This window comes from Thamnophis elegans, chromosome 1, assembly GCF_009769535.1.
Source record: "Thamnophis elegans isolate rThaEle1 chromosome 1, rThaEle1.pri, whole genome shotgun sequence".
In the NCBI taxonomy this organism is placed as follows: Eukaryota; Metazoa; Chordata; class Lepidosauria; order Squamata; family Colubridae; genus Thamnophis; species Thamnophis elegans.
The window spans coordinates 82,215,502-82,230,012 of record NC_045541.1 but is presented as its reverse complement, the minus strand read 5'-3'; the positions used below and the strand labels follow the sequence as shown (position 1 = coordinate 82,230,012).

At 32.0% G+C, this 14,511-nt stretch overlaps 1 protein-coding gene across 2 annotated transcripts in view; it reads right to left on the bottom strand.

Annotated features, from left to right (window-relative positions):
* Positions 1 to 1,792: 1,792 nt before the first annotated feature.
* The window catches only part of HPS5 (HPS5 biogenesis of lysosomal organelles complex 2 subunit 2), a 39,269-nt gene continuing 26,550 nt past the window's right edge, over positions 1,793 to 14,511 (bottom strand). Inside the window, exons 14-23 of one of the 2 annotated variants that reach the window (XM_032222331.1) lie at positions 13,941 to 14,090; positions 13,389 to 13,460; positions 11,953 to 12,599; positions 10,186 to 10,306; positions 9,722 to 9,877; positions 9,205 to 9,324; positions 8,241 to 8,354; positions 5,687 to 5,793; positions 4,033 to 4,309; positions 1,793 to 3,001 (exon numbers count right to left, since the gene is read on the bottom strand). In XM_032222331.1, coding sequence (XP_032078222.1) covers positions 2,941 to 3,001; positions 4,033 to 4,309; positions 5,687 to 5,793; positions 8,241 to 8,354; positions 9,205 to 9,324; positions 9,722 to 9,877; positions 10,186 to 10,306; positions 11,953 to 12,599; positions 13,389 to 13,460; positions 13,941 to 14,090 — 1,825 coding nt within the window. In that variant the 3' untranslated portion in view covers positions 1,793 to 2,940. The remainder of the gene's footprint in view (positions 3,002 to 4,032; positions 4,310 to 5,686; positions 5,794 to 8,240; positions 8,355 to 9,204; positions 9,325 to 9,721; positions 9,878 to 10,185; positions 10,307 to 11,952; positions 12,600 to 13,388; positions 13,461 to 13,940; positions 14,091 to 14,511) is intronic. The other variant, XM_032222339.1, reaches the window with a different exon arrangement.

Genomic DNA, 14,511 nt, shown 5'->3' with positions numbered 1-14,511 from the left:
TTGAGCCCAAAATTTATGTTGCTAAGTGAAACATTTGTTAAATGAGTTTGCCCCATTTTATGACTTTTCTTGCCAGTTATTAAGTGAATCATTTCATTTATTAAATTAGTAACCAGATTGTTGAGTGAATCTGGATTCCCCATTGACTTTGCTTGTCAGAAGGCTACAAAATGACCCTGGGACCTGCAACCATCATAAATATGAACCACCTGCCCAGCATCTGAATTTTGATCATTTGACCATAGGTATGCTGCAATGGCCATAAGTGGTCATAACTCACTTTTTTCAGTGCTGTTGTAACTTTGAACAGTCACTAAATTAACTGTTGTAAGTCAAGGACTACTTGTATTAAACATAACTGATGGAAGAGTTGACCTCTGAAATATCAGTCAAAACCAGAACTAGAGTTCCACATAAAATGTGATTTCAAAGCATAAGGAAATTTTCTTCTGAACACTTGTTCCGATTTACACAAATTCTTACATTTTTCACATGCCATCAATTTTATTTCTGACCATAGGGGCAGCATCTCAATCATTTTCCGCATCCATATGCACACTTCAAGCAAGGAAATGAAAGATTAGGAATATGTGGCATAAATACCGGTAGATGGAAACAACACTAAGCAGATAGTGGAAGTAGCATTTTATTTATGTAATATTTGTAATTTTATCAATTTTATCCACATGTATTTTATAATTCAAGCCACTCACTCATAAATATATTAAGTATATACTAAACAGGAGAGGTGAGAAAAAACTGATATTAAAGCCCCTTCAGCTCCAAAATGAGAAACTCAACTGCCTCCAATTATAAAGTTTAAGGCAAATCTAGGAGTAAATAGATATGCATAATAAATAAATTTTAGAAATATGTTATAAAAGATTGCTATTGCATCAAATCGAAGAAAATACTTTAACAATTAAAATATTGGGAGAAATGATACTGTTATTCACCTGAAAAAAACCCTCAAAACCTCTAAAATTCTTCTCTTTTTATTCCTCAACAGATAACCACAGGAAAGCTTCTTTCTGACTTGGCTGCCCCAGCACAAAAACCAAATTTGGCATTACACATCTATTTAGAAGATTTAATTAAAGTCCAAGTGCCAAAATAAAGCTTTCTCTGTGCTCTCTCTTTCTCTTTTGGAGAATCTTAGCTGAAAAGTACAGGAATTTCAGTTTCAACAATTCTAGGCTCCCTATATGATTAAACCTATTAGTCATATTTAAGAAAAGTGAAATGTTTTTCAATGAAACACTTATGAATATTATAAAAAGGAACTAAATCTAACATTTCGTGGTAAAACTTTATCACTGAAAGTCCTGAAAAATAAAGAAGCAACAAGAAAATTATATTAACTTTATTAAACATCAGGTTAGGTAGAAAACTGAAAATGTTCCAGATTTCTGTTAATATCAAAATGCTTACAAAGTATAGTGCTTGTTAATAAATTGTTTCTTGTAAAAATAGAAGACAGATAAGACATACGCTAAAAATAATTTTGAAAATAGAATGCAGTGCAAAATATAAGTACTATTTCATGAACTCTCTGTGCGTCTAAATCAGTCTTAAAACAAACTTGAGGTAGTACTCATTTATACAACTGGTGAGCCCAGATTTCAAGGGTTAAACAGTGTGACTAACCTACCCCTCTGCTTCCATCGAAAACCTTCCCAAAATAAAACAATAAGCTGCTTATGCATCTGTGGAGATGAAACATAGATCAGCCCCTGCATGTGGGAATGGGATTCTTTGGATTGTAGCTAAAGTTATCAGGTCTTTTATTTAGCGCTCTGTAACAAATTTCCTTCCTATTCAACCTAAAGAGAAAGACATTTATGCACACTTTCTACCCTGAAACAGATAAGTAGAGCATGAAATGTCTGTCCTTGAAATGCTGTAAACTAGACAATACAAATGGTGCAATTCTAATTTCATTTAATAAAATGCAAGACTAATCACAATAAATTTATGATTAATCTTTCCCCACCCCAGCTACCAAGACCAAAAATCATTAGTTTAGCGACAAACAAAAATTAGTACAGTAGTACATGGTCCATGCCATGGATCATACATAAGCATAATTTAGATGTTTGTTCAAAACATTGTAAGTGCATACATGAAAAACGCAATCAAATGCAAGGTAAGAAAGTGTCATTTATCTACCAGCAATGTCTTCAATTTCTTGAAAATCCAAGTAAAACAATCCTCCTTCCTACCTCTGACATGCTTTTAGAAAAATGTGGGTATTTTTTTACTCATTCTATTCCACAGTGAATTGGAGCAACTCGGTAAATGCTGAAATAGGCACATTTTAAATACATGCAAGTTACATGAATATCTGTTTTGAATTATATATTAGTATTGTACTTAATTCTATCACTTATTTCATTTTTTAATATAACTAATAAAGTTTCATAATATTTTTACATATGTGGAATGTTAGATACAATCATACAATTCTTAACTGAACAGTGTACCATGCTGAAGATTTCAGTTTAATCCAGAAAGTACATCATGATTTTTTAATGATAAGGTAGTTGTAATTACATTCATTTGCAAGCTGTTTTATTTTAAAAAATCCAAAAATTTTGACAGAAAAGTGGTTAAATATTTCATTATTTTAATATAACCAAATTTAATATATATAGTACATAATAAGAATAAAGAATTTCATCTTCATGCCTGTTCAAAAAAAAATTAGTCAAAAAAATATTTTGCATATAAATGATTTTCTGTCTTTTTGGTAATAATGTCATGCAACACACCACTTATAAATTAGGAATATACTCTCTAATATAGAACAGGTATCTAATTAAAAACAAAGCTTTATTATATTCATTACTGCATCTTTTTTATACAGGAAGGTTTTTCTTTAAAATGATGCAACGTAAAAAAAATGATTCTTATTGTTATCTTTACAATCCAGGGTGCTTTTTATGCTTGTTGAGACCACAGAAATCGGTCACATCTTTCTAGCATGGACTGGATCAAGGCTCTGCCAACAGAAGTGAAGAATAAAGAAAAAATGGTAAAGAAATAAGTTATTTTATCAAGCAAACTGACCCAGAATTATAACATATTTGTCACCACAGCTCCAAGTTTTTATACACTTGTAAGACCTATTATCCCCTTTGCTAAACTAAATAAAATAAAATTTCTAATTCAAAATAAAAAAATTAAAATTCACAAAGAAAATGCACAAAACTAACTTCATTTTCTTCAAAAGAGATACTGTATATTTATTCTAGTTTTAAGAAGCTATAGCAAGGAAAGGCAACTTTCCATATTTTGTTTAATATCAAAGGAAGAAACTCAGTATTACATCAAATACAGTAGAGTGTCCTGGAATTCTTTACAAAGTATGGGCATTGGATTTGAGAAGGTTTATAGTGAGTCATGAGAAGCTGTCTATAATAGTAATGCTTAAATATAACCTTTAAAAATGACACATCAATCAAAACCTTTCAAGACAGAGGGAGGAATTGCTACCTGTTAACTTTATATAACGTTATATAAATATTAACTTTGGTCAAACATTTTTCAGAAAATTAGGAAGGGAAATCACACAAAATTTCCCTAAACATAAATCATAAATTGTTTATAGTTGTTGAGGGTCGAGTTATTTTTATTGGCAGATTTATTATACTGAAATCCTGGAAAACTTTATTTTGATCAATGCTCTTAAAAGTGTAGGAAAAATTCTAATGGGAAAAAAATTTGCCACAACAGAAAAAAAGCAGAAGTAAAGAGACTTGAATTCTTTAATTACATATTATTTATTCAAATTTGTTCTCCATTTTTAATTGTTCAGTCAACTTTTGAATGTTTCTTTCAAGTTTTGTTTTTGTATTTTATTTTTTCATGTTGATGTTCTATTTGTCAGGAAAAAAATCATAGTACCAAAACCACTGGAATCTTAGTACTTAAGAAAATTAATTGTGAAGCACTGTAACTCTGTTCACATTTCTAAATCATAATATAGTATTCTGGATACAGTCTGTAAGAAACAATATTCATAACTCTTACCTTTGCCGTTTTTCAGCAATTCTTAGTATCTCACAAATCTTGGCAAATCTTTCTGATAATTCAGCTACCAAATCACATTCCTGTAACATCTGCAAAGAGCGATCTGGACCAATTATTCTCGCTGCAAGGAGTGCAACATTTTCAACAGTAACAGAATTTGACCATTCAGGAGTACCATTGGTAACAGCTGTGTCCCTTTGTGAAACATGGATGTTGTGATGACTCTTCACAAGGCAAAGAAGGAACTTCCATTCTTCTATTGTCTTTGGAACAGTTCCTAAATACAGATTTGATTTATGGAAAAAGTTATTTACCGCAAATCACTTTTATTTTACTTGATATGTAGCAAATACCTTAGTACCTCTACGCATTATGGGACATGTCTCTCACTACCTTCTGATCTAGACAGCAGTCAATGGATTTATAAAGTCCAACACACATCAGTGGAAGATACAAAGCCATACTAACGACATGTTATCCTATACATCTTATCCAATATATAGAATAAGATGGAATATTTTTAATTTCATTTTGCATTATATAAGGGAGTTGATGGTAGGAGGGCCAAATTCAAATCATAGTGATAGCTTTTTAGTTGTTGAAAATTGAAAGGAGACATTAAAATGAATTTGTTCACAATTTCCAAGTTAACACAGAAGATATGCAGGTAGTCCTTGACTTACAATCATAATTAAGCCCAACATTTCTGTTGTTAAGTGAGTTGTTAAGTGGGTTTTGCCCCCTTTTACGACCTTTCTTGCCACAGTTGTTAAGTAAATCACTGTAGTTAAGTAACATAGTTGTTACAACCTTCTCAGGACTACCTGTATCTATAAGGGAAGATAAAGAAGTCTGATTAAGAGAATAATATTTTGATGCCACTGCTGACTATTGATTGCTCTCGAATCTTTTCCACTGACAAAGAAAGAACTCTATAGTGAGAAGTCTGGAGAGGTTCAGGCTTTTCTCAGTAATCTGGGGTCATATTAGATTGCCAAGGATACATTAAATCCTACATTCTTACATTTTCTCAACTTACATCGTAAATGGAATGAATGTTGACTAACTAAAAGTAGGATACTGGATGTAACTTTTGTTTTTAATACTGGAGCCTGGAGGCAAAGAATGGTAAAAAGCGACATGATCACCAATTACCACTATTCAACTTCTGGAGCCAGCAGATGATTGATTTGATTTCTATAGCTGCCCATTTCAACAAGTGCCTCTGGGCAAGTTTTTAGGAAATCATAATACTTTTGGCTCTAATTATATGGATAAAACAAATCTAAACTAAAACTAAATTCAACAGGTTTTCAAAATCCAAAAATTGTTTTTTGATTTATAGAAGAACTATATTTTTCAAAAATCACATTGTGTGCAAAATTTATGTTCTAATGTCTCCTTATATAGAATTCTAAAAAGAAAGGTTTTTTGTTACATGAAATTGTTTTATTTCAGTGTTAATTACATTAAAATGCAGGCCTTAGATCATAGGTGTGAAACCTGATCACATGTGACATATCGGGATATTTTTTGCTTTGCAGGGTAGGGGTGGGCGTGGCCTGCACTGGCTGTGTCCGGACCGTGGACCGGCAGTTTGACAGTTCTGCCTTAGATACTTAATATTCATAATTGATTCTAAAATTAAACTAACCGTCTTTGGTGTTCAATAATTCCATGTCATCCAAATGAACAATTTTTGTAAATACTTCTGATCTTCTATCCAATTCCAAACAAAGAGAAAGATATCCAGGCCAGAAGCTATAATAGTAAAATGAAACATTAGATTGTAGTTCTAAATGGATGTTCTCAACTTAAATAACAAGTTGAAATAATTTATTTCTAATGTATTGCTCCAATTCATTAATGTCTTTGCATTTGACAATATATGGTATGATTTGTGATCTGTACTCTGAAGTTGCATAGACAATTGAAATAATTAATGAATTGGTGCATGGAAATCATCTGGAGAACATTTCCATAAGGATAAAAAAAGGGGGAGACAATATCATCATAGGAGTTTATTATAAATTGCTTGGACAGGTAGAAGATATGAATGAAGACTGTTTACGCCAGACGAACAAGCTTTCAAATATGCAACATTCCATTTTTACTGACATCTGGAAATCTACTCTGGCATAAGGCAGAGGTCTGAAAATTTTTGAGAATATAGAAAAAGGAATAAGGGGTCTGCTATCTTGGATGAAATCCTTACCAGTAGAGGAATTGGTTGAAGAAATAAAGATGATAAATAACCATGTTCATAATATCAAAAGGAAGAATAGAGGAAAGTCATATTTGTATATTGAATTTCAGAAGACTGCAGTTTGGTAAACTTAGAAGGTAGGTAAAATCTAGTAGTTTGATATCCTGAAGGGGAAGTGTCCGGAAAGGATGTGTCACTAAAAGTGTAAACAAAAACAATTCCCACTAGAAAAGAAAACAGTAAAAAATCTAAAGAGACATGGATACAATAAGAGGCTTCTAAAACATTGTAAAGGAAAAAACGTCTAGAAAATGGAAGGAGGGATATATAAGCAAAGGATAAAAGATAGTTGCCACAAACAATGGAAATTTGATCAAAAAGACTAAATAAAAAATTGGGGTAATAAGCCTTGGGCGAAATGGGAGCTAGCTTTTGATTTCCAAGATGGCAACTCGGGAGGCTGACCATTGCACAAGTACTGACCGTCTCTTTTGTAAATAGGCATCATTTTAAATATTTATGATGCTGATGATAAGGACTGTTTTAGATCAGATGTAATTTGCAATTTCCTGAAAAGAACTGTGCTTTTGAGTTTTAGCCATGTTGCTGCAGATAATTTGACTTATTTAATTTTGCAGTCTTGGAAAATTTCCTTTTTGGATGTATTGGTCATAACTCATAACTTCAGGCAAGCTGAATGTTATAGTACAGGTGGGAATGGGCAGTTTCTTTAAAGAAAAAACAAAGAAGGAAATCCAAGAGTGTGAAAATGCCCCTCTTTATGTTAGAAATAAACTGACTAGCTATAACAGGAAATGACTTAAAGAATGTAGACTTTGTAACTAAACTATAACTATCTTTATAAAAAGGCACTGTCCAAACTAGATGCTCTATTCGAAAAACATACTCCTATTAATTCTATACTTTTGAGAGATTCAATAGAGAAAAAATATCTCAAAGTTCATTATCAGATTAAGAAATTGGGGTACAATGTAGTCCAAATATTAGACCCAACTGAAAGAAAGCAAAGAAGCTGAAAACCATGTTTAAATTTTTCAGGGTTGTATTTTTTACAGGTAAATGTAACTCATTTTTCAAATTTGGTCAAAATAAAGTAGCAAATTATTGCATATAATTCAATAATATTTCCTTTCTTATTTTATTCAGATGCATCCTGAAAAAATCTATATGGTTAAAAGTTGACACATAGTTACACAAAATCTACTCAGCAACCATAATCAAGATTTCAATATATCACCAGCCACAAAAGAAATTCTAGCAATGACAATTATGGGCTGAACTAATAAACTGATTTTTAAAAATCTACCAAGAAGGATGAAGGAGAGAGGAAGAAAAACAAATTTTAACTGGTTTAATAAATTGTGATAGGTAAAGCAGACAGATAACGTATTTGAACGTTATTAAGAATACAGAATTTTTTTACAGCTTTCTATATCGGCTTTCCTTAGCTTTTATAATTGTCCCTTCTGCATTGCCTTCCTCTCACTATAACCTTGTCCTATAATGTAACAAACCTAATATTAACACTTATAATAGTATTCATTATTTATATCTCCATATATTTGTATTCTCTATTTTCTGTCTTGGCTTCTGTTTTCTAGCCACTTTTACATTTTATTTCATACTTTATAGAAGTTCTTTATAGAAGCTGTAAAATTACTGTATATTGTTATGTATGTTCTGTGTTTTGTTTTGTCTTGTTGTGTTTTTTTTTCTTTGCTGTGTCTTTCCTATTGTTTTTAAAGATTAAAACATTTAATAAAAAATATTTTTTTTAAAAGAATACAGAATACACCGAAGCAAATTAGTCACCATTAGACCAGAAATATATAGGGAGAATGGTTGTGTTCAAGAATAATGCATATCATACACTGAAGCTGGTATGTGAAAGGATAAATTAGGAAAAAGGACAGAACAAAAATATATACATTATATGATTAAAATGAAGGTTTTTTTCAAGAATGCTTTAAGAAAATATTACCCTTTGCTTTGACAAATATCAGTCATTTTCTCCTTCCTTAAAACATCAGTCGGAAGATTAAGCAAAAGTAAAATCAGTTGATTATACCCCCAAGTAAACAAATGCGAATGTGGCCTGAAAACAATAATTGAAAATTATATTAGATTTTTTGTAAAGAAGGCTCAATAAATAATTGTAATCAAAATCTACACTGACAATATTTGTTTATAGTTTTAATACCCTGCTCTAATTAGGCAGGGTGGATTACAGTGGAATAGGGATATGTTGGCTCTTTTTGAAATGCCAAGAGTGGGAGCTCCTGCTATCCTGCTATCTATATCACCTGGCTCCTGCTATCTATATCACCAGGGAGTATAAATACTATTAATACCTAATATCAATATTAATAGAAGAAATTTTATACTGCCATTAATCAGATAAAATATTACAAAGGGGGACAAAAAAAGGAACATGCTTAAGGAGAAAAAAAAAAGAAATTTACTGATAAACCTTTGAAAGCAAGCCTTGTTTTTCACAGCTTCCCATTACATGTGATCTAGGACAAATTATTCACAGGCAGGAAATATTCTGTTGGAACTTTTCTTTTAATCATACCAAACTTAGGGAACTAGTTTCAAACAGCTTTTTCTGTTTGAAGATAAAAGTGGTTTCGGATTCATGCAGTCTAGGTTGTCAATTATTTGGGACTAGCATTATAAAAAATATTTGGGAGAAGATAGGGGAGCTTTTACTTCAAATAGCGGCATAGTTTAAATGCATATGTAAAAGCAATGGCTTATTGCAGCTTTATGATATTCAACATTGAGGAGGAATTTAAAAAGAGCAAAATATAACTTGCACATGTTGTTTCCTAACACTAGGATTTGATTATCCAAACTTGACCTTAGGAAAAATGTATAGATGAAATCTAGGAAAAAGATTTTTAGAGTTATATAATTAATCAGAAAAACTAATCAATTACAACCATGGATTTCCTTGAGCATCCATTGTGCTTGTTTTATGCGGGGCATCATGAGACATTGCCAAACACAGCCACTCCAATTGTAATGAATCCGGATGGAGAAGGGATCGAAGGAATGACAAACTAGAAAAAAAAATCTATAATTAATTTGTCTGCTTTATACTATCTAATTAGGCCTCACATTTTTAAAATCTGAATTCAATATACTGTATTTACACATTTAAATAGCAAAAAGAAGCAAATATTACCACACTGTTTGTTCGGTTTTAAGAATTCTTGAGTTTATAAAAATGGAGAAAATGCATTGTGTACCAGTAATATTAGTTTAGCATATCTTTTTGAGTTGACAAAAAAGCTAGATCATAAAACTAATGGATATTTTTTACCTATCAATTACTAATACCAACTTAGTACTACTTTCTTTCCTCAAATGTCACTAAGATGGGATTAATATTTTTATCATGTCCCTGTATCCCATCCCTTGCATCCCTTATCCAAATTAAGGCAACATAATACATACCGTTTGTCCTCAGCCTTTGATTTTATAAGGCTGTCTAAATATGCCAGAAAATGTTCAGGATTATTTTTACAAATTTGCTTGATATCTGAAGGTCCAATCAAAGGATAGAACCGGGTCAAAGGCCTTAGAGAAGTTTCTCTGAATTTTTTATAAAGCCTAATTAAATAAGACACAGAAAATAAAGTTATTTAAAATACAAGTCTTCTTAGAAGTAGCAACTTTAATAAATTACTTGCACTACTTATTCAAAAAATGATCAAAATAAAGTTTGCTTAAATTTAATTTACAAAAAAGAAAAGGAGTATGATGATAACTACATATGCAATGGCATGTTTACAGAAGTACAAGATTTCTTCAAAAACTACATGTATTTGATGATGGCTCTTGAAAAGAATGTGATTTTTTTCTGTTTAAATACCTAAGAATTAAACTATATGCATTCAAACAACTCTAATGCTTTATACCTTTCAGCATGTGCCAGCAAAAGTGGAGCATCCCAAGGCCCTAAATCAACTAGCAACTTCAGTGTTTTAAATATATCTCCATTTTCGAGGGCCACTGTCACAGGGCTAGTCAAAGTCAGTTCTGAAATCAATAATTGTATGTTACAAGCATTATACTTAATAGCAACATTAGGCAAGACATTTTCATAGTGCCAATCTTCAAGGAACTTTGCTGAAAAGGTAAGACTTTTGTATTTTTAAAGTACATATGTTTCATTGCAAATCCAAATTATTGTAGTTACAATAACTAAATTATGGTCATACATACTAAGCTCATTGGTGGCTTCTTGAGTCCTAGCAATACTGATCAAAATGCACTGGAAACAGATAATATTTGAGATGATTCCCATTCATAGTGGAATTTTATTCATTCCCCTCCACATCTATCAAATCTATTTTGAATTATTCCCTACCCAAAGCTTAAAATAATGAGGGGGAGGAAAATTAATGTATTAGAAGTAGGAATCGTTGACTTACAACCACAACTGAATCCAAACTTTCTGTTGTTAAGTGAGATAGTTGTTAAATGGACTTAGCCCCATTTTATGACTTTTCTTGCCACAGATGCTAAGTGAACCACTTCAGTTGTTAAATTAGTAACATGGTTGTTCAATGAATCTGGCTTCCCCATTGAGTTTGCTTGTCAAAAGGTCGCAAAAAGTCATCACATGACCTAGGGAAACTGCAACCGTCATAAATATGAACCAGTTGCTAAGCAACTGAACTTTGACCATGTGACCATGAAGATGTTGCAATGGTCATAAGTGTGAAAAATGATCATGTCACTTTTTTTAGTACCACTGTAACTTCCCATGGTCACTAAACAAATGGTTGTAAGTCGAGGACTACCTGCAGCACCTTCTTTGGGCTAAGGATTGTACAGTATTTGGTTCTTGAATGGCATTCCAAGATTCAAAAAAAATATGTGGGACCAGAATTAATTACTAAATTGAAATTAGTTAAATAACATTTAAATAAACTAAAGTATATAAAAAACTAATAGGATCATATTATTTAATCTCTCCTTCATATCTTTGATTCTGAGGTGGTAATACAACTGGATCACACCTTGGAATCAAACCTCTGATTCAATCTGGTGTTTCAATCAAATCAGTAAATGGATTTTTGTATGTGCACAATATATGGTGTTACTGACAGCTTTTCGAACCACAACTTCAAGTCACAGAATTTGAATTTGATTGTTTATTAGTGACTTCTAATCATTTAATGCAGTGTTTTTCAACCACTGTGCCGCGGCACACTAGTGTGCCGTGACATAGTGTAAGGTGTGCCGTCTGAAAAACACTTTATATATAGTCAATATAGGCACAGAGTTAAAATTTTTTAACATTTTCTAATGGTGGTGTGCCTCGTGATTTTTTTCATGAAAAAAGTGTGCCTTTGCACAAAAAAGGTTGAAAAACACTGATTTAATGATCAATAGCAACTTTTAAAGATATTCTAGAGATGGGGGGATTGCACATGAGAAAGTTTAGATGTTGGTTTCTTGCACTCACATAGTGCACACTTATATGCACTGGATGATAATAAAAGGTGTTTTCAAAGAATTCTGAACATTTTAATTCAAATCAGAAGAAATTCCAAGGCTAGTGTGGGAAACATCCAGTCCACAGATCTAATTTCAAAGATTTACTACAGATTTCTCTGCAAGACACAACTCTACCAAATGGACTGACACCAACACACAAGACCCTGAAAATTACTTACCTTTCAAACCTTCCATATAGACATCCCAGACTTCAGGATGATTATTATGACAGGTAATAATACACCTCTTCAACCTTTCTAGATCAAGGAGGAAAAAATAGTCTCTAATGAACTTAGAAGCTAGAGCACATGAACCATCAGGTAACACACCTGGCTCATTATTTACTTGTGAACTTTCATATACATTTAATTCAAAACATAAAGTTGCCAACTCTGTCAGGTCTTTTTTAATGTTCTGTGGTATAAAAAATGGGGATTTAATCTGGTAAGGCTGGTTGAAAACTGTTTCTGTCCTCAAAGGCTGTTCATGTAGTATATTATCAGCCTGATAATTTGTAACTGAATTAGTATTTTCTTCGCAAATTTCATCCTGTATTGTATTTGGATTTTCACTTTCACCGTTTATTCCCAATACTATGTTCAATTCCTTATCTTCGGGCTCATTGTGTTGTTCCTTTAGCGCATTTTCTTGAAAAGATTTGTCTTCAGGTTGAAAAGGCATTTCTTTGTCTCCCTCAGTTGTCTCATTATGTAAAATAACCGCTGCTTTTAATCCACAGGTTTCTTCCAGAAATGGAATCCAATTCAGCAAAACTGCAGTCAAGTTTTGTGGTTGTAACAAAACAAGTGGATCCTGGAGTCTGGACCTTTAAAAAAATGAAAGAATATTCAACTTGTAGTTTAGTGAATACAAAATTGTTGACAAAGAATTCTGTTGAGCTAATGCTGCAATTCTATTTCAGACTCTTCTAATGGACCACAACATTCAAATATCTTTTTTAGTTTCTTTATCATAATTTATAATTATTCAGATAAACACAATTATGAAGCCTGCCATATTTTCTCCATTGCAATCATTAATAGTTTCAGCACAATCTGATTATTACATGTAAAATTTCAATGGATGGATTCTCAAAGCCTAGAGAAACATGTTTTTCTTTCTTCCTACAGCATTGAACTAGCTGTGCAACTTCCATATTCTAGTCTAGCAAAATTATGATGAACTTCCATACTGCCTGCAACTTCCAGAAGAAATTGAACTGGAAAGAAGTCTTTATATTCAACCTGAATATTCAAGTTGGATTAACATCAAAATATACACCCACACAGATAGAAGTTCTACTTCTGTACTTAAAGGGAGAATGCTTTTTGTCAATTCCACTTTCTCCCTATAACCTATATATATGCCAGCCATCTGCAATCCACTCTGAATGAAGACAACGTTTGAAAATTATCTTTCCCCCCTTTTCTTCTAACAAACATCTCTGCTGGATTGGAATTCCTTCCACATAAAGATGTAATTCATCTACATGCAGAACATATGTCTGATCCCACCAACTATACTCTACAAGTAAGTTTATTATATTTAATATGTCATTTCTCAAAGGAATATATAGCAGTACACATTTCATTTTAAAAGACCTTGATTTACTTACAGAGTTTCTGTAGTTATTGCTTTGAGATCTTTAAGGTAATCCTCTTCTGGAGACTGGCTCTGTTGCTCACCTCTTGACATTTTAATAAATAATAGGTGCATGTTAAAATAATCCTCTCTTTTGTTTCATTTCTGTACAGTTCTGTAGCATTTAGAATATCAATCTAATCTTGTGATTACTTCTACATTCAGTCTCTCACATTTCAACAGTACAAATACCGATTTTAAAATCTGAATTTAAACATGCACTTAGAAGTGTTCTAAGTGGAGATTTAACCAAGTTTGTTATCAAATATGTATTTTGTATGCTTGATGCTCTACACTTATATTGCAATGTATTTTTTTATCCCACTTCAATCCCCATAGTAATTCTAAATGGCATTTTAAAATGGATCAAAATAAGAACTTTTAGGCATGCATTTGCAATATGAGACGCCTAGCAAGGTTCTCAATAGCTAACTGACTAAACTACAAAAATAGCTTGCCTAATTCATTATCATATCAAAAGAAAAAGAAGTTTTGGCACAGGGTGAAAAAATGTAATCAAACTCACTCTTTTTCCAGAGGCTGAGCTTCTAATCTGGCAGGCACTTCTGAGAGTGGCTCTTCATCTTTAACATCTTGTCTGATTCTATCAGGATTCAGATGAAGAGTACCAATTTTCTCAATTTTTTCTGTGGTTTTCCGTACAAAACTAGAAACACTAAAAATAAAAATGGTATGAGTCTTAGAAAGCAGAATGCTAAATTAAAGTGGATATCTTTAACACCACATTTGTTTTCACAGGCCATTAAACAAATATGAAGAGAGTTTATTAAGCATTGGCATAGATTCTGAATCACTAAGAATCATCAAATTTTTAATTATTAAAGCAAAATACAGAAAAAAGTGCTGGTTCTACAATTAAGATGTTTAGCATTCCTTGATAAACAACTGCTATGTTTCACAAATAATAAAATTCTATTCTATTCTATTCTATCTAAATATTCAACAAAATGTCAAAACTCCACTATGAAAAATTAAAATACCGGTCAATGTTTTTACAATATAAAAGCCACTAAGTCTTTTCATAATTTCATTTCTGGGTAACTTGCTTGGAATCTGGTCTATTAAATCTAATTGCT